The sequence below is a fragment of the Prionailurus bengalensis genome, chromosome C2 (genome assembly GCF_016509475.1).
Source record: "Prionailurus bengalensis isolate Pbe53 chromosome C2, Fcat_Pben_1.1_paternal_pri, whole genome shotgun sequence".
In the NCBI taxonomy this organism is placed as follows: domain Eukaryota; kingdom Metazoa; phylum Chordata; class Mammalia; order Carnivora; family Felidae; genus Prionailurus; species Prionailurus bengalensis.
The window spans coordinates 556,243-581,080 of NC_057350.1; the positions used below are offsets into that span (position 1 = coordinate 556,243).

The 24,838-nt window shown below is 52.8% G+C and overlaps 1 protein-coding gene across 6 annotated transcripts in view; it reads left to right on the plus strand.

Annotated features, from left to right (window-relative positions):
- The first annotated feature begins 265 nt into the window (after nt 1–265).
- LSS (lanosterol synthase) overlaps nt 266–24,838 on the plus strand; it is a 46,293-nt gene continuing 21,720 nt past the window's right edge. For 2 of the 6 annotated variants that reach the window (XM_043593373.1, XM_043593372.1), the window contains exons 1-17: nt 292–392; nt 695–863; nt 1,546–1,684; nt 4,305–4,413; nt 5,456–5,577; nt 6,947–7,043; nt 9,163–9,298; nt 9,616–9,724; nt 10,284–10,402; nt 12,161–12,258; nt 12,727–12,754; nt 14,983–15,039; nt 15,720–15,791; nt 16,120–16,170; nt 16,792–16,941; nt 17,558–17,654; nt 18,518–18,623. In XM_043593373.1, coding sequence (XP_043449308.1) covers nt 379–392; nt 695–863; nt 1,546–1,684; nt 4,305–4,413; nt 5,456–5,577; nt 6,947–7,043; nt 9,163–9,298; nt 9,616–9,724; nt 10,284–10,402; nt 12,161–12,258; nt 12,727–12,754; nt 14,983–15,039; nt 15,720–15,791; nt 16,120–16,170; nt 16,792–16,941; nt 17,558–17,654; nt 18,518–18,623 — 1,673 coding nt within the window. In that variant the 5' untranslated portion in view covers nt 292–378. Of the gene's footprint in view, nt 393–694; nt 864–1,545; nt 1,685–2,280; nt 2,955–3,578; nt 3,676–4,304; nt 4,414–5,455; nt 5,578–6,946; nt 7,044–9,162; nt 9,299–9,615; nt 9,725–10,283; nt 10,403–12,160; nt 12,259–12,726; nt 12,755–14,982; nt 15,040–15,719; nt 15,792–16,119; nt 16,171–16,791; nt 16,942–17,557; nt 17,655–18,517; nt 18,624–24,838 lie in introns of those variants that run through there. The other 4 variants (XM_043593371.1, XM_043593375.1, XM_043593374.1 and 1 more) reach the window with 4 other exon arrangements.

Genomic DNA, 24,838 nt, shown 5'->3' on the forward strand with positions numbered 1-24,838 from the left:
CCCTGCCTGTGACCTCAGCCTGAGCCTCTCTCCCAGATCGCTCCCGCCAGTCCGCCCTCCTCCGGCGCACCGGGACCCTCCCCACGCAGCTCTAAGCCTCAGGCACGCCTCCTCACCCTAGACGCGGCTCGCCGCCTGGAGCTCCGGACCTGACTGCAGGCCCCGCCCCGCCTAGGCCACGCCCTCATCGCGCTGGGGCGTCTGGCTCTCCACCACTGAGGCGGCCGGGCGCGCCCTGGGCCCACCCTCGCGGCGTTCTGATTGGCTGCACGGACATCGGCCCACCGCGCTCCACAGGTCGCCCGAGGCGCGAGTCTATGTATTGAGCGCGCGCGGACCCGCGCCGGGGCGCGGGTGGGGAACATCGCGGCCGCCTTCATGACGGAGGGCACGTGAGTCTCTGCTTCCCGGGACCCCTGCGCGGCCCTAGCACGCCCGCTGGACGAGGCCGGGACCCCCGAGAAGGGAGGGAGCGGGCCGGAGCGCGGCCGAGGGGCCGCGGGGGCGGGGGCTTCGGGGAGAAATCCGGCGGCGGGGGCGTAGTGGCCCAGCTGGCGCGGAGAGTTCTCATTTTGTGAGCTGAGGAAAACGGTGGCCTGTGTGTGGGCTGCCGGAAGGGACGGCCGCGGCCTCCGGGCTCCGACTTGGGAAGAACGGGCAGGACGGCCTCTCACCGGAGCGCGACCATTTTCAGGTGTCTGCGTCGTAGAGGGGGCCCCTATCGCACCGAGCCCGCCACCGACCTCAGCCGCTGGCGCCTCCGAAATGAGAGGGGAAGGCAGACGTGGACGTATTTCCAGGAGGGGGAGGATCCTGGCCGCGGGCAGACCCGGCTGGAGGCGCACTCCCTGGGACTGGACCCGGTAGGTGCCCGCGCCGGGCGCCGCGGGCAGGTGGGCGGAAGCCGGTGCGCAGCCCCTGCCTTAGCGGGGAGCGCCGGGCCCGGCGGGGGTGGGGCGTGCGGACCAAGATGTCCCCTAAAGGTGGGCCGGGCTCCTCTGCTTCAGTCCCTTTAGCACCAAGTGACGCGGAGGAAACCGCTGTCCTTTTGAGAAACACGTTTTTGATCCAGGGAATTGCATGTGAGCGATTCGGCTGGTGGAAGGAGTGTGCAGCGCCGGGCGGTGGGGTTTCTCCCTGGGGCCCTGTCTGCCGCTGCCACCTGCCGCGCCGGTCAAGTCTAGTCCCGTCCCGTTGGCGGCCCTTCCCGAGAGAGGCGGGGCGGGGCGGGGCGGGGCGGGGGGGGGGGGCGGAGGGTGGGGGGCAGGCCCGGGGCAGCACTGCACCCCTCCCGCGCGCCTGGACATCTTATTGATTTAAGACGTCCCAGAGAAGTTATGAAGAAATTTGAAAATAGTGACTGGAAAGCAGGAGAACGTAGAACCTTCCTTTTGCCTCTTGAGGTGGCAGTGCTTTCGAAGAGTTGTAGACTTTTGATCCGAACAGTTGAAACTTGGAAAGTAATTTTGGCCTGGCTGTAGGTGCTGAGGGTTCCTCTGGCCTGGCCACAGACCCCTCATCTCTCCTCTCTTTTGTCTTCTGCAGACCGGTTACTTTAAGGACTTGCCCAAAGCCTGCACAGCCCACGAAGGGGCTCTGAATGGGATGACATTTTATGTGGGGCTGCAGGCTGAGGATGGGCACTGGGCAGGTGATTATGGCGGCCCACTCTTCCTCCTGCCAGGTAGGTGGGTGCTGCCCCAGCTTGTGGGTGAGGCCGTCCTGGGGTCCTGGTCGGGCCTGGTTCAGGCCCTTGGTAAATGCAGCGTGTGAATGAGTAAACAGGTGAAAACCCAGGAGCTTACTTGGAAGATGTCTCTGGAGGGTTGCCTTGTGCCTGTGTTGTCCTGGTGTTGGTGCTGGGGAATGGGAGTGCCATCCCCAGTGTTCACTGCCAGCCCAGTGTTTCCATAAGGGAAGCAAGGGGTACTCTTGTGGGGACAGAGGAGGAGTGGCTCTTGAGTCCCAGTACAGAGTGGTAGGGACACTCCAAGGGGGAGGACCTAGCCTATGTAAAGGTGCTAGCTAGAGTGGGCAGGTGAAGGGTGGGACCTTTTTAATTTTTTTTAAGTTTATTTTTAATCTCTACACCCAACGTGGGGCTCGAACTTACAACCCCTGGATCAGGAGTTGTGTGCTCTACCAACTGAGCCAGCCAGGTGCCCTGATGGGTGGGATCTTTAAGGCTTCTTTGGGCAGGTGGGGGGAGGCCAGACAGCTTGGGTGTGTGAACTTAACCTTGAAGGGGTGACTGAGGGAAGCCAGGGCAGGGAAACTGCAGGTTCAGTTGGTTGAGTCCTAGGAGGATTGCACTTGGGCCTCCTGGGTACTGAACTGGTTTGGCTAGGTAAGGCCATTGTGTTCTGAGAGTGTTTCACTGAAGAAATACTTGGCCATGTAATGTGAGAAATCTCCTTTGAATATATGTAGAAGAACTCTTTTCTCCTAGTGGGAGGAGCATTGGGAATCCATTGTGTTCTTGTCTCTCCTGGGCTGTAAGTCATTATATCTTCTTATCCAGGAACCCACGGGCATGTCCTTAGGGGCAAGTCAAGGGCCTTTTTCTTCCCTTGGCCCCACCAGGAGCCTGTTGAGACTATTCCAGAGGTTTTCATAGGGAAGTAGTGGCACATGATCCCACTGGTCTGCTTTGATCCTGGGCAGAGTGACAGGACTTCACTGTGTCTCAGCCACCTCATCTGTGACATGAAGATGATGAGAATCAGGTTAGGTCATACACGTACAAAACCAGGCATGCAGGGAGCTCTTGGTCCTGCGTTATTTTAGGCTTGCTGCTGCAGCTCTGGGCTCATCCAGCTGGGGCTTCTGCTCTGTGCAGGCTGCAGGTTGGGGCTTTTCCTGGGCTTCCCCTTTTTGGACTCTGGATAGACCTTCTTCCTCAGGTTGATGCTGTTCTGTTCAGAAGTACCATTCCAGCGTTCTTCCGTGGCTGGGTGAGCTTTGGTCCTTCCTTTATCTGCTTTAATTTGGAAAATGCTCCTGGTTGGGGGGGGGGGGGTGATTCTGTATAGACAGTTCCTGACTGAGTGTGGTTCATGTGGCATTGACTATTCCCAGGGGTCTTTATGGGGAAGCAATGACATGGCACTGGCTTGCTGTGACCCTGGGTAAGGTGACAGGACTTCACTGTGCCTTGGCTGCCTCATATGTGATATGGGAAGTTGGATTCAGTCATACATATACATATATGCATCGCTGTGGTGAGCCCTGATTCTAGGGTTCAACCCCCTGGGTTCCCGCCCCAATCCCACCACTTGGGGTCCCTGCCTCAGTTTCCTTGCCTGTAAGATGAGGGAGACACTGGTTCTGTTTTTTGCCCACGTATGTTTCTTTGTCTTGACAGCATTGTAGCTGATGAAAAGAGATGGGCTTGATTTGGGATGACTTTTTTCTGTGAACCTCTGTAGCATCTCCAGACCTAGCTGTCCCTTCTTCCAGGCTGTGTCTGTGTGTGGCCATGTCTTCCAGGGCTTCTGATGCCTCTGATCTAGAGCCAGGCATGTATCTCATGGTGCATTTTGGCTAAGGCCTACCCTAAGACACCTCTCCCCTTGCAGGGTGCTACAGCATGTGACTGATGGAGCCAATGCTGGGGGAGATAAGAGTGGGGTTGAAGATGGCCTGGGAGCACCATGTTGAGGAGGGCTAGGCTGGGTAATGTTTATTGTCCTTCTCCCACATTTGCAAAGTGACATATGCTAGTAAAAAACATATAGGGGCGCCTGGGTGGCTCAGTCAGTTGAGCATCTGACTCCTGATTTCAACTCAGGTCATGATCCAGGGTCGTGGGATCAAGCTCTGCATCCGGCTCTGCACTGAGGTTGGAGGCTGCTTAAGATTCCCTCTTCCTCTGCCCCTCTCCCCCTCTTGACACTCTCTCTCTCTCTCTCTCTCTCTCTCTCTCTCTCAAAAAAAAAAAAAAAAAAATTCTATGTGTGGTTGAAAAAAAAAACATATAAAACAGAGAAACATAAGCAATAAATATTCTGTCCAGGGGTGACCCATTTGGTATTTCTTTTCCAGCAGGTATGGACAGTATTGCAGGACCCTGAACTTGGCTGGGTGGGCTCTGCACACCCTATGTAAGGAGTGTCCTGTGTTGTGGCTGCTCCCCGGGCCCTCACTCCCAAAGTCCCTCATGAGGCCAGGAGGAATAGCCTTCTCTGGCTTGTTTCCATGCAAAGGAGACCCAGCTCCCTGTTGGGTTGAGAGGAAAGGGGCCTAGGCTTGGCAGTACTGAGTGTTCCTCCTCCCAGTAAAGGAACGTCCTTTCTGCCACACAGGTCTCTTGATCACATGCTATGTGGCGCAAATCCATCTGCCAGCCGGATATAAAGAAGAGATAGTGCGGTACCTGCGGTCAGTGCAGCTCCCTGATGGCGGCTGGGGCCTGTGAGTCATTTTGTTACTGCACACATGTGCTTACTTGTGCACACATGTTCATATGTAGGAGATATACCTGTCAAGGGTGGGGTGACTAGCTCTGGACCTGGGTGGGTCGGGGGGAGAACCTGGGAGGAGGGAGGTTGGCTGGATGCTGTGTGCTGAACTCTGGTTTCCCAAGGGTCTTACAATAGGTGGCTACTTGCTTTCTGGGCGTTGGTTTCATAGCTTATGTTGTACCTGGACTTTATGACTGGTTGAGAGGCTCTTGAGACCCACACCCCACAGAAAGCCACCTGGCTGTTATTGCTAAGGCAAAAGGAAATTGTTCTGGGCCCTGGGATGGCAGCAGGTGGAACCAGGGGGGCCAGGTAACCCTCCCCAGGTCTCAGTGTGCCTTTCTGACACTTAGCACACTCTGGGAGCAGGGTCTTCCCCCAGGATGGTCAGCTGCCTGCCCACCTTGGTCATGGGCTCTGCTGCCCTTTGTTCTACACCCAGAGATGGGGTTCTTTCTGGTGGGCTGAATCCACACCACAGGGATTCTCCATTACAATTCTTGAAGGACAGCCCAGCCTCTCTTCATCCCTTGACAGAGTTGTGGGCCTCAAGCTTGAGGCCTTGGCTCTCGGGCCTGCAGGTCCCAGGGCATCTTGGTGGATGCTGAAATCTCACTAGTGCCCTTGGACAGGCACAGGGTCTTGGCCTTACCTGCCACGTTGCCTCTGATGCTTGTTCTGTGTGCTGTAGTGACAAAGGAGCCTTAGTTGGATTTGCACCCTGGGACTGGTCATGTTGATTCAGGCATGGGAAGTAAGCCGAAGAGGCAGGCAAGTCCTGCACAGGCACTTTTGGAACTGTTCAATTATGGGAGGCACGTGAATTCTTACTGGAAAATTGCTGTTCTGTGTTTTATTATGTTGTCATGTTGTGTCAGTGTAAGGTAATTTAGTATTTTTGATTTTCTGAGGAAATTTTGCTGAAAACCTTGCTTAATTCCTTACAAGTAATGAAACATGGCATTCACTCACTCTGTCCTTTGCTCCCCTAGGCACATGGAGGACAAGTCCACAGTGTTTGGGACTGCACTCAACTATGTATCTCTGAGAATTCTGGGTGTTGGCCCTGACGATCCTGACTTGGTACGAGCCCGGAACATTCTTCACAAGAAAGGTACCCCTGGCACAGCGTGCATTGGGTTAAGGGTCCATATCACCTGGGCATAATGAGCTCTAGCAAATGAGAACTAGAAAGATCAGCCTCCATTTGAAATCCTGGGTGAAATATGTGAAAAGGGATCCATCAAAGCAGAAAGAGATGGACACATTCCAACCTCACTGGTATTGTTTCAAAAGGGAATTAAGATAAGTACATAATCCTGTTTGTCTCACACAATGGCAAAGAGCCAGTAGTCCGCCAGTGTGCTGCTGGCAGGGCTATACCTGGAGTGGCTTTTCTGGAGGCAGCTGGCTCTGCTCAGCCCCACAGTCACCCTCCCACACACCCCGTGGGACTTCCAGCAGCTGGCGCCTCTCCCTCCCCTCTGGACTCTGAAGGTGACAGATTATAGCTCTGGGGGCGTCTTGGCTCCTGCTGCTCTACAGGTTGGGCAAGGTCTCTCCCATTTGTGTGTCACAGACGTTCCATGATCTGCCTGTCCTCCTCGCTCTCGGTGCTCACACAGAGGCCTCCCGTCAGCTCCTTGAGGCCCCTTCCTACCTTGGGCCCTGTATGTGGTACTTCCTCTGCCTAGAGCCTCCTGACCCACTCCCACCCTGCTGCCCGGGAACTTCTACTTAGCCTTCATCCAGCACTGTGGTTGTCACTTCTGTGGGAGCCCTTCCTGACCCACCAGGCTAGATTAAGCCTCTTGGTGGACATTCTAATAGATCCTGCGTTCTTCACAGGTTTTGTTCTGATGGTGAACTCGTCGTTGGCCTCAAGGCTGCTTTCTGGTTCCTTGCGTGGTGAAGGAGTTTCCTAGTAGCTTTGTGGGTGTTTGACTTTACACACCTGGGTTTGGGGTGAGGCCTTGTTGGGAAGCATGTCCTGGACAGTGTTTCTGTGCCTAGGCCTGGTGCTTCTGGAAGTGGCCCCAATTTGGCGCCATGAGTGTCTCTGAACTCCATTTTGGGGCATGGACATGTCTGCCAAGTAGGGAGTCCCAGATGAGGAACAGTTAGGTATGGTCCCCCGAAGAGAGAAAGCTGAGTGTGTGCTCACTTCCCCTCATCACCTTCTCTAGGCCTGAGGCTGCTGCGTGCATCTGGGCCCCTCGCCTGCCCAGGTAGCTGCCTTCCTGCAGGTGGAGGCTATGAATGTCTCTCTTGGGGCTGGACACACTTATTCTGGGGAAGCAGCTGGTTCCACTCAGCAACTGTGCTGTTGGGTGGTTCTGAGCAGCTCTGGAACCTGCTGCTCATCTGGGGTTGGAGGATCCTTAGCACTGTCTTCAGTTCATGTGAGAAGAGGCACACGTGATTTCTGAGGAGCTAATCTTCATAGTAAGAGGCAGATGATCTGGGCCTTTTCTCTTCTGCAGGTGGTGCTGTGGCCATCCCCTCCTGGGGGAAGTTCTGGTTGGCTGTCCTGAATGTTTATAGCTGGGAAGGCCTCAACACTCTGTTCCCGGAGATGTGGTATGTTTGTCCTTCTGAGGTTGATGTGTGGCTGGGTTGCCAGTGCCTTGCTGAGTTGTGTGACGGGCCCTGGATCGCTTGCTGCCTGTTCCCCAGATGAAGAGGCGGTCCATTCTGTGGAGTGAGGCTGTGTTAGGCTCCTGGTGGAGGCCTGCTTGGCTGAATCCTGCAGACAGATGGAAGGGGTTCCCACTTGGGCAGGACGGAGGGAGGTACCTTGGGGGTGGGCCATGTGGCAGGTGGGTGGGGCCCTGCAGGGCTGGGAGAACCAGTGCTGTCCTGTGTCTTGTTAGGGATGTTTTGAGCATCTGTAGAAGTGGAGACAAGAAGGCAGTAGGCCATGCAGCCCTTGCCAGCCTCAGCACTGGAGTGTGCTGTGCTGTTTTTCTGTTCCCTTAGCTTTCTGCTGGTGAATGTGAAAGTTAATCCCAGACATCATACTTTATCTGTGAACACTTCAGTGTGTATCTTTAAAAGAGAAGAATTTCCATGTTACAACAGAACCACGATGCTTTTTAAATACTCAGTAAAATCGGGGCACCTGGGTGGCTCAGTAGGTTGATTATCTGACTCTTGATTTCAGCTCAAGTCGTGATCTCACTGTTCAGTTTGTGAGATTGAGCCCCATGTCAGGCTCGGCGCTGATAGCACGGAGCCTACTTGGAATTCTTGCTCTCTCTCTCTCTCTCTCTCCTATCCCTGTCCCTCCCCTGCTCGTGCACATGCCCTCCTCCTCTCTCTCTCTCTCTCTCTCTCTCAATAAATAAATAAATAAATAAATATTTAGTCAAATCAACACTAATGTGATACTTCTAATCAATGATATTCACATTTTGTGAATATCTACTGAAAGCTATGGGCGTCTTCCCAGAGAACATTCACGTGTGTGTAGATCCCCCAGAGTCCCCGTCAGGAGGTGACCCCCCTGCTAGAGCCCCTGCTGGCTCCTGGGAGCACACCAGTGATGTTGCAGTCCCCCAGAAAGCTATCAGGGAGGTTGGAGGGCTTCTGTGTTAGATGACTTTGGTAGAGGAGAGGCATTGGGTGAAAGATCCTGATGAAAGTGCTGAGGGCCAAGCCTTTGCAGCTTTGAGGGGCAGTGAGGAGGCAGTGGGAGGGGGTCTGTTACCCAAGGCCTACACTTGGGAGGAGTCCGGGAGGCATTCTGGGGCTATCCCAATGGTGCTCACTGGCTGCCTGCTGGCTGCACCCTGGACCTGCCTGGTGTGTAAGGAATGGGCAGAGTGCCAGGAGGGTGTGTGGGTGTCAGAGCACTGTTTGTTGTCTGTGCCCCTACATGGTGGATCTGGCAGTCAGTGCTAGGCTGTGAGGGCACTGCCAGTCTTTCCTGGAGTGGTTTTGAAGGGATGGGTAGAAGATGAAAGGAATGTGTGCAGGAGGGGGACCAGAGATCCTGGACCACCAGCTACAGAGAGATTGTAAAATACCTCCATTTAAAGTGAGTAGACAAGCCCTTGAGGGTGAGGGAAGTGGCCTGAGGACAGGGTTGGGAGAGGCGGGAGCCTGCCCAGCTCGTGACTGGCATGCCCATGCCTCTCACACATGAGAGTAGGAGGCTTGAAGGGAAAGCGTGGGGAAAATACTCTGGGTACCCACCTACGTGGGAAGCTGGTGGAACTGTGTATGCTGAGGTCAGGCTAACTGGGCAAAACGTGTTGGTGGTGATAACTCTCCAAGCCTCAGTCCTTGGGAAGATGTGCCAGTTCTAAAGGGTTTTAGGTAAACTTTTTATTTTGGAACAGTTTTCAATTTCCAAAGAAGTTGCAAAGATAGTCCAGAATGTTCCTGTAGACCCTTCACCCTGTTTCTGTTATTAACAATTTATATTACTGTGGTACCTTTGTCCCAGCTGAACCCACAGACAGTCCTGAAAGTTTAAGAGTCAAGTCTCCTGGTTTTAGGATGTGCCCAGCTGAACTGAGAGGAGTGGTTGTCACTCTTGCAGACTGTGCTCCTCGGCACCCCATAGGAACGTGGCTGTGACATGCCGACTTGGGCTGAGCATAGCCATCTACCCCGACTCCACCCTTGGAAGGGCCTGGGCTGTACTGGTGGTGATGGCAGGGCCAGATCTCCTGCTGACATGCCGTCTCCCCAGGCTGTTTCCTGACTGGGTGCCTGCACATCCCTCCACACTCTGGTGCCACTGCCGACAGGTCTACCTGCCCATGAGCTACTGCTACGCCATCCGGTTGAGCGCTAAGGAGGACCCACTGGTCCAGAGCCTCCGTCAGGTAAGAATTCCTGGGCAGGGACCCCAGGTGAGGGGTTACCCTTGAGTCCCAACTGTACACGCCTGCTTGCCGGAGACCCTGCAGGGCTGAGTTCTATGAAGTGGGGGTGAATCCTGCACCTCCCCATATCATAAGTGACTTCCCAAAAGGGCTTGCATGGTGGGATGGCCTCAGGGCACCTGTGAGCAGAGTCCTGGCCTGCGCTGTGTCTTGGGGAAGGAGGTACTGAGATGGGGCTAGGGGTGCAGATGTTCCTTGGGCGTGCCCTCGGGAAGGGAGTGGGCAGAGGAGGGTGCTGAGGCGCTGCTGCCCCCCAGGAGCTCTATGTGGAGGACTACGCTAGCATCGACTGGCCGGCGCAGAGGAACAACGTGTGCCCTGATGATCTGTACACGCCGCACAGCTGGCTGCTCCGTGTGGTGTATGGTGGGTGCTTTCTGAGGGGCTGGTGGGCCTCCTACACCTAAAATGATGCTGACTCTTCTCTTCCTCACCGCCTGTCGTTTGGGTCCTGTGGTGACCAGGGCTACCGTGTGCGCCACGTGTCCAGTAGGCCTGCCCTATCTTCACCTCTGGAGCAAGCCTGTGGCTGGGGCTCCTGGACAAGAGGATTGGAGGCTGCAGGCCTAGAGGGCACGCTTGTTCCTTCCTTAGGGGAGAAGGGGCAGGACCCTGTGGGGCCCAGCTCAGACCCATCTTCCTGCGAGAACCCTGGTGGCTCGGGGGCACATGGGGTGCCGCGTGTGAGTCATGTTCCCTTGATCACATGTGGTCTTGCTCACGTCTTCTGTGCTGAGCCCTGGGGTGGGAGCTGGGTCTTTGCCCCAGTCAGTGCTGAGATGCACCCGGGCTGGAGTTCCACTCGGGGGAGTGGACCCTGAACGTGGCATCAGGGACAGGGCAGGGCGGCATACCAGGATGTCCAGGAGGGTCATGGGGAAGGCCCCAGGTGCTGCCCTGTGCTGACACCCTTGACTCCCCGCAGTGTTACTCAACCTGTACGAGGGCCACCACAGCACCAGCTTGCGGGAGCGGGCCATCCAGAAGCTGTACGAGCACATCGTGGCCGATGACTGCTTCTCCAAGTACATTAGCATTGGCCCGGTCAGTGATCCCACTGCTGGGTGTCTGGGCCTGGGGTGGGCACCCAACTGCAGCCCATGTGGGGGGAGGAGCTGGGGCAGAAGACTGTCTCGAGGCCAGTCTCTGGAGCTGGGAGTGGGGGTCTTCCCGGAGGTGAGGTCTCCCACGAGAGCCTGGGAGAGAGAACCCCCATCTGTCCCCTGTGTCTTGCACTTAGTACTCCCTTCCCTTCCTGTCACCTGGTGAGTGTGTAGTGCTGCTCCTGGGGCTGCCTCTCAAGATCTCTCTGGCTGCTGGGAGGGATGCTTGGCCTCTCTTGAGTGTCTTCCCTGGAACTCATTTTCTGCCCTTGTCCTGTGGGGTTTGGAGTGCCGGGGCTCTCGGGTTCCAGTCCTGGTTCCTGCCGCGCCTGGTGACTTGGAGCTCTCTTCTCCGAGCCTCCAGGCTCCTGACATGGCTTTGCGTCGTGAGGCTGTGGAGCTTGACAGAGGCCGGGTGTGGACACGCATGCAGAGGCGGGTGTACCCCAGCCGGTGCAGGGTTGGGGGGCTGCCTTATGGCCGTGGGGTGACAGCTGCGGGGGACGTTGTTGTTTTGGGCCCCCGGTGGGCTGTGCCGTGGCCTCTCTGGGGAAGTCCAGTTGGTGTGGCATCCCGCAGCTCCGCTCTGCAGCCTGCTCCCTGGTGTTCTGTGGGGCCTCTGACAGCCTGGTGGGTTGTCCTGCCTCGACGGAGCAGTGGAGCAGTGAGTCGTGTTCCCTTAACAGCAATGTGATTTTCATGGGCTTTCGGCTCAGCACTGAGTAAAGCATGGCTGACCTACATGAGAACAGCACTTAACTGCTTATGAGAAGCCAGAGTCGGAGGTTTGGGCCTTTAGAACGTTCTGTCCAGGGATGCCTGCCTGCCTCAGTCAGTTGAGCATCTAACTTCGGCTCAGGTCATGATCTCATGGTTCGTGAGTTTGAGCCCCGCATTGGGCTCTGTGCTGTCAGTGTGGAGCCTGCTTTGGATGCTCTGTCCCCTTCTCTCTCTGCCCTTCCCCGATGCTCGCGCACGCGCTTTCTCTCGCTCTCATTCTCAAAAATAAACATTAAAAAAATGTATCAAGGGGCGCCTGGGTGGCTCAGTCGGTTAAGTGTCCGACTTCGGCTCAGGTCATGATCTCGTGGTTCACAAGTTCGAGCCCCGCGTCGGGCTGTGTGCTGACAGCTCGGAGCCTGGAGCCTGCTTCCGATTCTGTGTCTCCCTCTCTGACCTCTCTGTCTCAAAAATAAATAAATGTTAAAAAAAAAATTAAAAAGTATCAAATCATTTCTTAAAAAAAAAACAAAAAACCCAACATTCTGTCGTGAGCAAGCAGTCCATGCCACACAGGTCTTGTCTCTCTGTCTCTCCCCTGCCCCTCCTGCCATCCTGTTCTGCGTCTCTGAGTTATCCAAGGCACACCCTGCATGCCCACATGGGGGACCCCCAGCCCTCATGGTGGTTGTGCTTGCTCGCCAATTGCCTCGGCTCACGTTGTTTCTCACAGGATGCTCTGTCTTCTGTCTATGCACGTGCCCCAGGCCGTTCCGATCTCCCTTTCTGGCAGCACAACTTGGCTAGGTCTCTGGCTCTCGGGGCTTGGTGAGCAGTGAGTTGCTCCGCTTAGAGTCGAAGGCCTTGTCTGGCCCGGAGCGAGGCTGTGCTGGGGGCCCAGTGTTTGGGCTGTGGTCCTCATGCTTGGGAGCCACTACAGGTCTGGAGCAAGGTCCTGACTCAGCTGTGTCTCCTGCAGATCTCAAAAACCATCAACATGCTTGTGCGCTGGTACGTGGACGGGCCGGACTCCTCTGCCTTCCAGGAGCACATCTCCAGGATTCCTGATTACCTCTGGTGAGTGCAGCTGGAAGGGCCTGTGGCTGGTCAGCATCACACTTGGTCCCTGACGCACATGGCTGAGAGCCAAGGGCAGACGTGCATGGGGGCCTCCCCAGCACAGTGGCAGGCGTGGAGATCACGTATGTGTATAGTGACATTTGGAACCAGGAATTTCAGGGGTTGTGTGGAAGATGGTGAGGGTTATCTCTGAGTTGAAAGATTTGTTATGTGGCAAGAACTTCTGGTGGTTTGGGAAGGTAGAGCTAGGAAGCCTGGGGGTGCATGCGGCAGGTTCTGGTGAGCGTCAGAAAGGCCTCGCCGACAAGAGTAATGGGTCAGTCACTGATTGCAGTTGGGACCATGGTGGGTGGGTCTGCCAGGTGGATTTGCTGCCAGCAGTGGGGTGAGCCGGGCTCTGGGTGGCCGCCTGACTTCAGCTGTTTGCCCTCTGCTTCCTGACCTGGGCTTTTCTTGTCCTCACAGGCTGGGTCTCGATGGCATGAAAATGCAGGTAAAGGCTATAAAGCCGTGGCCGTTTGCTTCCTTTTCAACCATTCCTGCTCTTTAGGTTTGTTAAGATTCAATAAGTCCTCACAGTGAGTTCTGGCAGCACGTGCTGAGCGGCCGCTGGTATCCCCAGTCCTGAGTCTGAGGGGACAGCCGGGGTGCTTCCTGGGCGTGTGCCGTGTGACAGCGATGCCGACAGGCCCCAAAGGCTGCGGCAAGGCTGAGAGTCTGCAACTCCCCCGTGGGAGGTGGGCGTCAGGCAGGAAGGAGGGGAGCCTGTGCTTCGTGCCCCCAGCCTCGTGTCCTCGCACCCCCGGCTGAGATGTGCTCCCCTGTGGCCCTCCTCTGTGTCCGCTGCTCTGCTTTTTGTGCCATTTATCGTAAATGGTGTTCTGCCACCACCTCCCTCCCTGACTCATTTCCTGTGTGTGACCCTGGGGGTGGAGGTGTCTGGTCACACTGTGGCTAGGGCTGACCTGAGAGCGGTCAGCCTGGGAACCGTTGCATCACCCTGTGGGAGTTTTGGTGACAATGTGTACTGTCACCCACCTGGCTAAGTGTGGAAACACAGAGCCTCTGGCAGTGTTCGTGGGTCAGATAGGCCACTGGCCCTTGGGACAGATACACATGGACCCAGCACTGCCCAGTACAGAGCTCGCCTCGGCGTCCTTGCCTTACTCCCAGCTCCCTGACTCTTACATGCCAAGTGGAGGCAGGTCACAAACCCCTGTGTGGGCTCTCCATCCCCTCTGACTCCTTGAGCACCCCAGCTTATTTGTTCTTGCAAAATCACACTGCTTTTGCCTTATGGGGTTGATGACAGTCCCTAGTTTGGTTTTGTGGCAGGTTTGTTGGCATCAGGGTTTGAGCCAGGTGACTGGTCCTCGAAGCCACTTTTGCCCAGTGGTCTTCTGGGTGCTTGCCCTTCCTTTCTGGATGACTGATTGGTTCCCAGGGCATTCCCCTTCTGGATCTGACTGGTTGTTTCCTCTGTGCCCTGTATTTCCTGCAACTGGCATTTAGACCCTCAGGCTTGATCCAGTTCAGGTTTCTTTTGGCCAGGAGGCTTTCCTGGTGGCAGGTGTCCTTCCTATATATATTGTCCTGCAAGGCCATGGTTTTTGTTGCTCTCTCAGTGCCGCCAATTGGTCTGGGCTCTGGCATTGCCATCCCTGTCCCTATTATCCAAGTGTCTGTCACCGTCTATCTTAGTGTCACTGGGATTTGGCCACTGGCATTCTGGTGGGACCAGAGTGTTGACCAATGAACTAGGCTCCCTGGGTGGGATTTGAAGGGGGCCTTCCCAGCTCTGTTGAGGCTTCAGCCAGGCCCCACCACCTCCAGGTGTACTCAGAAGTGAGGGGGTGTTTTTGGTCATCATTGTGATTGGGGCAAAAGCCTGTTGTTGGGTATTGGGACAGTGGAGGTCACGGGCAGTGGTTGTCCAGATACCGGAAGTGCCCTGAGAGGGTTCTGTCCCAACTGGTGGCCTGGTGAAGGCAGGTGGAGCTGCCTGACTCTCATCTGCCTGCAGAGATGTCCCCTTTCTGGCCCTCAGGGGCATTGAGGGGTGCACAGAACATGGAGCCTAGGTCAGGAGTTGGCTAGGCTCCCACCACTTTGCGGGAGCTGTTGTGAGCCCCCAGACTCCTCCTCGGCCCTTGACGTGCCCTCGATCCCCGAGGATCCTGGGCAGTGGTGGGTGGGTAGAGGGAGCTGCAGCTGCTGTTCTAAAAAAATTTTTTTTGGGGGCGCCTGGGTGGCGCAGTCGGTTAAGCGTCCGACTTCAGCCAGGTCACGGTCTCGCGGTCTGTGAGTTCGAGCCCCGCGTCGGGCTCTGGGCTGATGGCTCAGAGCCTGGAGTCTGTTCCCGATTCTGTGTCTCCCTCTCTCTCTGCCCCTCCCCCGTTCATGCTCTGTCTCTCTCTGTCCCAAAAATAAATAAACGTTGAAAAAAAAAATTAAAAAAAAAATTTTTTTTAACGTTTATTTTTGAGAGAGAGAGAAAGAGAGAGAGAGACAGAACATGAGTGGGGGAGGGGCAGAGAGAGATGGAGACACAGAATCTGAAGCAGGCTCCAGGCTCTGAGCTGTCAACACAGAGCCCGATGCAGGGCTCGAACTCACAAGCCACAAGAATCATGACCTGAGCCGAAGTTGGATGCTCAACTGACTGAGCCACCCAAGTGCCCGGCTGCAGCTGCTGTTCTAATGGCTTGTGCTTGCGTGCAGGGCACCAACGGCTCACAGGTGTGGGACACCTCATTTGCCATCCAGGCTCTGCTAGAGGTACGTGGCTCTGCCTCCTTGTTTTTTAGCCTCCTGTGGCTCCAATTGACTTTCCTGGGTGTCCACCCCTGCACCCAATGTGGACGTGGCACTTGCTAGCCCTGACTCTTTGTCCACCTGGACTCCGAGGCCTCTGGCGATGGTCTTGCTGAGGCAGTGATCTTGCCTAGAAGTTTTGGCAGTGATCTTGCCAGCTGGGAGGCTTCAGGAGTAGGGAGCGTATAAGGTCTATTCCTGGGGAGGCAGGGCAGTAAGCTTCTAGCAGGGAGAGTGGGCTCTAGGCTTTTCTCAACATTCAAATTGCTCATTATGGGTACCTCTGAGCACATGCTGGAGGGAAACCAGAATGTGTTTTTGTGCTGGTAGGATTGAGAGTGGTGACATTCTGGAGAACCTTGAAGAGTGGTCAGGGCCACGTATGGTCTGCCTTAGATGGGGCAGGGATCCTCTGGACATGGGCTGGGCTGGGCTCCACTGGATGTGGTGTGGACTGTCTCTTTTGCCTACTTTATTTCTCTGTCACATCTTTCTGACTTGTCAGCAGAATCCAGAGCCTGAGACTCTGGTGAGTTTGCTCCTGTTTCCCAGTGGTGGCAAGACGTCACCAGGATTGTCTGGGAACCACTTCATCTGTGCAGGCTTGTGTCAGCGAGCAGCTTAGCCTCTGTTGTCTCTTCCAGGCGGGGGCACAGCACAGGCCCGAGTTTTCGTCTTCCCTGCAGGAGGCACATGAGTTTATCCGGATCTCACAGGTGAGGTCGGATCTGACCTGGGGGTGGTGGGGCTTCTGCACGCAGAGGTACTGCCTCCTCACCTCTGCCTTGACACCCTGGTCTGCCCTCTCTGGTGCCGCGTGGTGCCTTGGTCATGTTTCCCCAGCAGTGGATGGGGGTGGCAGGCCTTGGGCCACGGGGTGATGCTTTAAAGGGTGCCTTTGGCCCCAATGGTTGAGAGGGCAGTAGGCCAGTGGCTCTTGCTCCCTGTGTATTTTGCACCAGCCCCTACTGGCTCTGGTGTCTGCATCTGATGGTGACATGGGCCTTCTCTGTTTTCTGCATGTGCCATGTGGATGCCGCCTAGGTGCTAGACAGCCCCCCTGACTACCAGAAGTACTACCGCCAGATGAGCAAGGTACCACGGCCATCCCTGTTTGCCCCAAGTCCTACGCCCTGCGCTCCAAAAGAGACCACCACGGTTAGCTATGCCTTGCTAGTTGAGAGGGCTCTTTCCTCGGTCTCCTGTGGCTTCCTGCTCTGATAGACACACGGTGTGGGGTTTCACCAACACACTCAAGGTTTCCCTGACTGGGGAGTTGTATGCGTGAGTTAGTGAGCCGTGTGGGGCTTCCTCATGTTGCCACGACAAGTGTTTTGTGCACGCACACACACCCACACACCCACCCACACACCCACCCCCCCCCCCCCCACACACACCTGTGCCTCAGAGATGCTATTAGACAGCAGTACATGCAGATACCAGATACTCTGTCGGAATGTGGTTTAGGGTGACGAGGGAGCTGCAGAGGGTGGAGGGCAGCTCCTCTGGGCGTGTGGGAGCGTGGATGCAGTGCACACCTTCTCACAGCAGGTTGGGAGGCTGTCCACATGTGTGTGGTGTGGGGCTGCGGCTGCACCTTTATGGTGGCCAGGTCTCTGCCTGGGTGAGGGAGGTACCATCACCTCGGGTGGTCCTAAAGATCAGGGTACGGGCTCGGCCCTCTGCCCTGGCCATGACTGGCCCCACACTTTCCAGGGTGGCTTCCCCTTCAGCACGCTGGATTGTGGCTGGATTGTTACTGACTGCACAGCTGAGGCCTTGAAGTCCATCCTTCTCCTGCAAGAACAGTGTCCCTTTGTCACCAAGCATGTCGCACGAGAGCAGATCTATGATGCTGTTGCTGTGGTAAGGCTGCTGGGCACGAGGGAGACCTGGCTGCCCCGCCGCCAACCCTTGGGTCCACTTCGTGCTGCGTAGGAGCTGCACTTCCCGTGGCTTTTGTGTCCACATATCCCCAGGGCCAGATTGAAAGCCCAGAGGGGCATGTCCTCTGACAGCATCTGTGTTTGGGAAGCCGTGAGCCCTGTGTTGGAGGCTTGCATATCTGGCTGCTCCCAGGGGCTGCCTTCGGGAAGGCTGGTATTCTCCACGGGGTATCTGCAGAAAGATGAGAACTTCTGTTTGTTTTTGTGTAAAACCCTTTCAGTACACCCACTCTGTGCGTGTTTTACAGTGGAGATCGTGTGGCTTGGCAGCACACATGTAACTTATAAATGGATAAGCAGGTGCGTGTCAGGGTCCCAGATGGGCACTCGTAGAGCACCTGAGTGATAAAGTTGTGGCCCACTCCTCTAGGCACTGAAGGTCTCAGTTTAATATGAGAACTGGCCCCCCATTCCCCATCCCTGCCCCTTTTGTTTTAGCCTTGGGTGTTTCTAGAATGGTCTGCCACAACCTGTGGGCTCTCCCGCCTGCTTAACCACATGAGTGAACTCTCAGGATGCCCTCTCTCTGGTTTTAGTTGCTGGACATGAGAAATCCTGATGGAGGGTTTGCCACCTATGAGACTAAGCGTGGGGGCTACTTGCTGGAGCTGTTGAACCCCTCGGAGGTCTTTGGTGAGTGGTTGGCCAGCCAGGTGGTATGCAGACCCAGGGGCCCTGCATGCCCTGAGATGGATTTGCCAACCAGAGCCCGGAGTTCCTCCCCCAGGGTGGGAGCAGTGCCAACAAAGGTGTTGGCAGATGATGGTGGATCCTTTAAGGAGTACTCCCTAAACACTGGAATGTTCTGTGCTCCTTGGCCTCTGAAGGTGGCCATAGTGCCTGTGGTTGTGGATGGAAAAGCTGTGGTTTTGTTTCTCGGAGGTTGGCAGAGGAGTCACCTGGCTTTCTGGCTCGAGCCTGGGCTGGCTCCTGCTCTGTTTTCCATCCTCCGTGGAGACCACCCTGTGTCCTGCGTGCTCTTCATGGAGCTCAGGCACCTGGCAGGAGGGTGTTGGTAGGGACCCCCTAGTCCTGTGTCCTCCCTGCTGTGCGCATGGTTCCGGTCTGTAAGGGCAGCTGCTTTACCTGAGTGCCTTCACCTGAGTTTCTCCTTGCAAACCTTGCAAATGCCCCTATACCCTGCTTGCAGGTCTCTGTCTCGCTTCTGTAACTGTTAAATGTGGTCTAGTTGGAGTGGCTCTGCCCTGTACCCCTCTCCTTTCCCCTCCCACTGGCTTAGCTCTCCTGTAGCCAGATGGGCCTCCAGGTCACTGTGTATGTGCCGGCCACTCCCCCCCCCCCCCCCCCAGTGGCTGTGTCTCCTGGGCCAGTCACTGGGGTCTCTTGCCTTGTTCCTCTGGAGGACCTTCAGGCTCTGGATGTTCCATGTAGGTCTGCATGTTATGATCTTTGCATTCTTCATGGTGTGGTCTGAGCTACCAAATTGGGCAACAAGGTGAAGCTGATAGGCATCGATTCTTCCTTCCCTCTTCCAGGGGACATCATGATTGACTACACATATGTGGAGTGCACCTCAGCTGTGATGCAGGCACTGAAACTTTTCCATGAGCGTTTCCCGGACCACAGGGCCGGGGAGATCCGGTAAGGGTGGTCTTGGCACAGGGATGTTTGGTCACTGAGCCACGGGTGTCATCAGCTCAGGAGCCAAGAGCTGAGATGCTGCCACACAGGACACAGAGTGTGTTGTTGCTGGGGTGGGTGGCTCACCGCAGGCAGGGGACTCTGGATTAAAACTCAATAACAGAAGGGATTTCCAGTGTTCCTGAGTCTAGTTGTATGCCCTAAAGTACAGTTGACCCTTGAACTGAACAACTTTGGAGTTAGGGGTGCCAAACCCCTGTGCAGTTGTAAATCTGTGTGTAACTTAAAAAAAAAATTTTTTTTTGCGGGGGGGTGGAGGGCGCCTGGGTGGCTCAGTTGGTTGAGTGTCCGACTTTGGCTCAGGTCATGATCTCAGTGTTCGTGGATTCGAATCCCGTGTCAGCTCTGTGCTGACAGCTCAGAGCCTGGAGCCTACTTTGGATTCTGTGTCTCCCTCTGTCTCTGCCCCTTCCTGCTCACGCTCTGTCTCTGTCTCTCAAAAATTAGTAAATATTAAAAAATTTTGAAAAAAAATTTTTTTAATGTTTATTTTTGAGAGAGGCAGAGAGCAAGCAAGCAGGGGAGGGGCAGAGAGGGAGACACAGAATGAATCCAAGGCAGTCTCGAGGCTCCATGCTGTCAGCAACAGAGCCTGATGTGGGGCTCGAACTCACGACCCTCAAGATCATGACCTGAGCTGAATTTGGATGCTCAGTCGACTGATAGAACCACCCAGGCGCCCCATAAATTTGCATACAACTTTTGATTACCCAAAAACTTTACTGATAGTCTTGTGTTGACTAGAAACCTGATAACATAAGTAGTTGATTAACATGTATTTTGTAGGTTATGTGTTATATATACTGTAATAAAGTAAGCTAAAGAAAAGAAAACATTAGAATAATAAGAGGAAATATATTTACAGTACAGTATGATATTTATCAAGAAAAATCTGCGTAAAAGTGGAATCCATGTTCTGAAGTCATTTCTACATCACATATGTGTATTGAGGGCTCAGAGTGGCAGAGCTGTAACGCAAAAATGAGTTACTTTTCACATCTCTTAATGAAGGTCAGAAAGATCTGTACCCCCAACTCCACCTGTGTCCCCATAAACGGTAGTTTTTAAATAAGCCTGTCCTGTTGACATCTGACACATATGCAGAGAGGTGTACAGATCTCCTATGTGTGGTGCCTAATGAATTATCACCAAGTGGGCACATAGATGTAACCAGAAGCTGCCCTCCTGGTTCTCAGGCTGCTCTGATCCTACACTTAGGGAATCAGTCCCACAGCCAGACTCGTGGGTCTGGCTTCTTTCACTCGGCTCGGTGCTCAGTGAGGCTGTGGTTGCGGAGCAGCAGCCCACCCTCTTTGCTGGCGGATTTTCTGCTTGGCGCAGATGCCACACTTTGTTTATCCATTGGTTTGTCTTGGATCCTTGGGAGCCTTTCAGTGGGTTCCTGTGAATTATCCTGCTGGGAACACTCTGTACTTGCCCAGGGCACCCCTTTCTTGAGGACACGTGCTTAGGAGTGTACTCTCTGTGTTGTGGGGTACGTTCATTCACTTTTGTAGATAACCCTTCATCCAGTGTGATCTCATTGTTTCATGCTTCACAGCAAACCTGGTATAGAATCAAGTTTGGTCGTGGTGTGCTTTCTTTTTTGGATATCGCTGGATCTAGTTAGAAAAGTACTTTTGAAAGGATTTTTACCACTGTGGTTATAGAGAAACTAGTCTGCTCTTTCCCTTCAATGTCTTTGTCAGGCTCTCCCAAGAAGGTAACGCAGGACTTGTAAGAGGAGTTGGAAAGTATATTTTCTTTTTAGATTTTCTGGAAGATTTTGTGAGGTTTGTGCTATATCTGCCTCAAGTGTTTAGAGGTTCCATTTGGCCCTGGAGTTCCCTTTGACGGAAAGGGTTAAATTTTTATTTACAGGTTCAGTTTCTTTATTTGTTATAGAACTGTACAGATTTCCTTTTGTTTGTGTTTCTATCAGTTTTGGGGATTTTCCTGTTTAGCTCCATTTTCTGTGGATCAGCAGAGAGCTTGCCCACGGTGCTCAACAGCTCCCTTGCCACTGATAGCCTCATTTCCTTCCTGATGTTGGCAGCTTGGACCTCTTCTCCACCAGCAGCTTATCAATCTCACCAGTCTTTTCACAGAAACCATCTTTAGTCTTTGATTCTGTCTAGCTATGTTTATGTTTTTGATGTTTGTTTTTGGTTTCACGAATTTTTGCTCTTTATTATTTTCTTTCTACTTTCTTTTTCTAACTTAGATGGATACTAAAATGATTTTCAGGCTTTTTAAATGTGCACTTAAGATACAGTAAGTCTTGGTGTATCATTCGGTTAAAATTATTTCTGTTGTGAGTTCTTCTCTGGCCAGGAGTTGTTCAGGAGTATGAGGCTTCCATTTCCAAAAAAAATGGAGGATTTTCTAGTTGTGATTTGCTGGTTTTCTTCTGTCCTGGCAGGTGGTACAGCTGCTGGAGGGTTGCTGTGTCTGTCTAGTCGTGATATTGTCACCTCTGTCTCGTCGTGATTTTGTCACCTGGGCCTGGGGGTCCATGAGCCATGCACTGCGCTGAAGGGTGGTCTCTGGTCCCTTCCTCCGGGTACAGCTTGTTCTCAGTGACACTCTTATGTAATTGACCTTTTTAAATGAATCATCTTTTTAGGAAGTATTCAAAAAAAAAGTAAAGTGTGCCCTTTGGAGGAATCTTGGAGAATGCAGAAGCAAGCAGCTCATCATTGCTGGGAGGAATCTGTGAGGACTGCTTGATCTCCACGTTTCCATGGGTCCTATAGAGCAGGCTCAGTTGGTGCTGGCGAGGAGTCTGAGAGCAGGGGATGACTTTCCATGTCAGGAAGTCCCGTTCTCCTCCTGCAGGAGTTGTGATGGTTGTAGGCATTTCATTGTTTTCGTGGCCCAGTAGTGTCTTGGGTATTTCTAAGTTTTCATTGTCATTTTTCAGCTTTTCCCCATTTTAACCTTAATTAGTGTCCTCTTGCTAAATCTTCATCCAGAACCATTACTTTTCCCTAGATCCGCATGATTTTAGGGTCAGCCTGTGTGGGGAGATCCCCCCCTCCTCCACCCTTGCCCTTTCCTGGTAGTGTTGTCCTGGTCCCAGTCACTTCCCCTGTCGGCCTGGACTCCCCGACCAAGGGGAATAGTGGGATGGGTGGGGGCAACAGTTCGGGAAGCACAGAGTGACTGTTGTTAACTGTGTTAAAGCTCTAGACCATTTTTATCTCTTGCCAGTTTGAACAGAAGCATTTAAATAAATGTATTAATTTATTATATTAAAATTTTAAATTCATCTGGGGGAGTTTTAGAGATATAGTTTGAGGTAGCCAGGTACTGTGACGCTACGTATATGGAACATTCCATTTTTACTTCCTTGACTTCAAATTCTCTCTTAATTTCAAGCTTACAGGAAAGTTATACTAGTAGTACAAAGCTTTCCTCTTTATCTTTTACCAAGATTCTTCAGCTGTTAACATTTCACATTTGCTTCATTGTGTTCCTTCAACGTATATTTTTTCCAAAATCATTTTAGGGTAAATTGCAAATGTGATGTGCCTTAATCCCTAAAATCTTTAGCATTTCTTTAAAAAAATTTTTTTCTAAGTTTAAGTTTATTTTTGAGAGAAGGAGAGAGAGAGTGGGGGAGGGGCACAGAGAGAGAGAGAGAGAGAGAGAGAATCCCAAGCAGGGTGAAGAGCAAGATGTGGGCCTTGATCTCAGAACTGTGAGATCATGACTTGAATCACAATCAAGAGTCAGATGCTTAACCGACTGAGGCACCCAGATGCCCCAATACTTTAGCCTTTCTCAACAAGGATATTCTCTTATGGAAATACAAGTCACAGTATTAACACTGTATAATATTAATGTCGCTATAATCCTATTGTTTATTCTACAGAATTTATTTAAATTGCCCAAGTTGCTTTTATAGCAAAATCTTCCCTCATGATTTAACCCAGGGTCACTGAACTGAGCTGCCAGCTGTTAGTCTCCCCCTGGAACAATCCTTTAGTGTCTCCTTGGGGTTGACGACTGACATTTTTAAGGCTCGTGACAAGTTTTTGTAGAATATCCTCAACATGTGTTTTTCTGGTGTTTCCCCATGATTAGATTCAGGTTATGAAATTACGCATTTATGTCAGGAAGATTACAAAAGTGATGGGGACTTCTTAGTGCCTGACACCAGGATGTGCATGTCAACATGGACCCTGTGATTAAGGTGATGACCACTTGTTTTCTCCACTGTGAAGTTACTGTTTTTTTTCTTGTGGGAGAAAGTGTTAGATTATGTAAGTGACCTGTTTCTCATCAAACTTCTACCTGTTAGTTTTCTCATCTGATGATGATTTTTGCCTGAATCATTATTTATATGATGGCTACAAAACTGTCATTTTTTCCATATGTGTTAGTTGGTGTTCTACTGTTTGCTTTTCCCCTGTTTGTTTATTAATGTGGAGTCATGGGTTCTTAGGCTGTTGACTTTTTCTTTTTTTTTATTGTGTTAAAATATACCTAATGTGAAATTTATCACCTTAATCATTTTTATTTTTGTCTTTTTTAAATTATTTTTTTTTTCAACGTTTATTTATTTTTGGGACAGAGAGAGACAGAGCATGAACGGGGGAGGGGCAGAGAGAGAGGGAGACACAGAATTGGAAACCGGCTCCAGGCTCTGAGCCATCAGCCCAGAGCCTGACGCGGGGCTCGAACTCCCGGACCGCAAGATTGTGACCTGGCTGAAGTCGGACGCTTAACCGACTGTGCCACCCAGGCACCCCTTAAATTATTTTTTTAATGTTTATTTATTTTTGAAGGAGAGAAGACAGAGCCCAAGAAGGGAAGGGACAGAAAGAGAGGGAGACACAGAATCTGAAGCAAGCTTCAGGCTCCGAACTGTCAGCACAGAGGCTGATGTGGGGCTCGAACTCACAAACCGTGAGATCATGACCTGAGCCAAAGTCGGACGCTCAACTGACTGAGCCACCCAGGCGCCCTTTAAATTATTTTTTTAATGTTTATTTTTGAGAGAGAGAGAGAGAGACAGAGTGCGAGTGGGGGAGGGGCAGAGAGGGAAACACAGAATCCAAGGCAGGCTTCAGGCTCCGAGCTGTCAGCACAGAGACTGATGCGGGGCTTGAACTCATGAACCGCGAGTTCATGACCCGAGCCAAAGTCAACGCTTGACCATCTGAGCCACCCAGGTGCCCCTGTACCTGTTAGCTTTATTTCCTCATCTCTTCTGCCCCCATTCCCTGGCAGTCCACATTCTGTTTTCTGTCTTTTCTTACCTCATGTAAGTGGAATCCTGTAATATATTTTTGTGACTGGGTCTGTTGGTTCTCACCCCCCTTAGGAGCTTCCCATGTATAATCTGAAACGTGCCTTGTATGTGGAGGGCAGGGAAAGACCGAGGAAAGAGACAGACCCTCCAGATGGGTAGGGGCAGTTTTTTTTTTAATTTTTTTTTTTTTTAACATTTATTTATTATTGAGAGACAGACACAGAGCGTGAGCAGGGGAGGGGTAGAGGGAGGGGGAGACGCAGAATCTGAAGCAGGCTCCAGTCTCTGAGCTATCAGCACAGAGCCTGACATGGGGCTCAAACTCACAAGCTGCGAGATCATGACCTGAGCCCAAGTCTGTCGCTCAACCAGCTGAGCCACCCAGGTGCCCCTGGGCAGTTTTAATAAGCAAAGGCATGTCTTGGGGTGGGGGGAAGGGGCAGAAAGGTGAATGGATCCCTGCAGGCTCTCACCAGATCATAGAAGTTTATAAAGAGGCCCTACCTGGGCTCAGTCCTGTATACCTTGGAGAAGTTCTTTTTATTTTTTTTATTTTTTTATTTTTTTACCTTGGAGAAGTTCTTAGTACCACATCACCATCTCAAGGTTGGGTCCTTGGAGCGGCCTCTGGTAGCCAGAAAGGCAAGTGGAACCCACATCCCCAGGACAGGGGAAGGGGTGAGGAGCCTCCCAAGTGCCCAGGTCCAGCTCATGGGTCAGTTGGCAGTCGTTCCTTTTTGATGACCTTCCCCAACAGGCTTATTTCACTGAGCATAATGATCTGAGGGTTCATCCATGTTGTGATTTGTGTCCAAAGTTCCCTTTTAAGGCTGAATAATATTCCATTGTATAGGTAGACCACATGTTGCTTATCTGTTCATCTGTTGAGAGACAC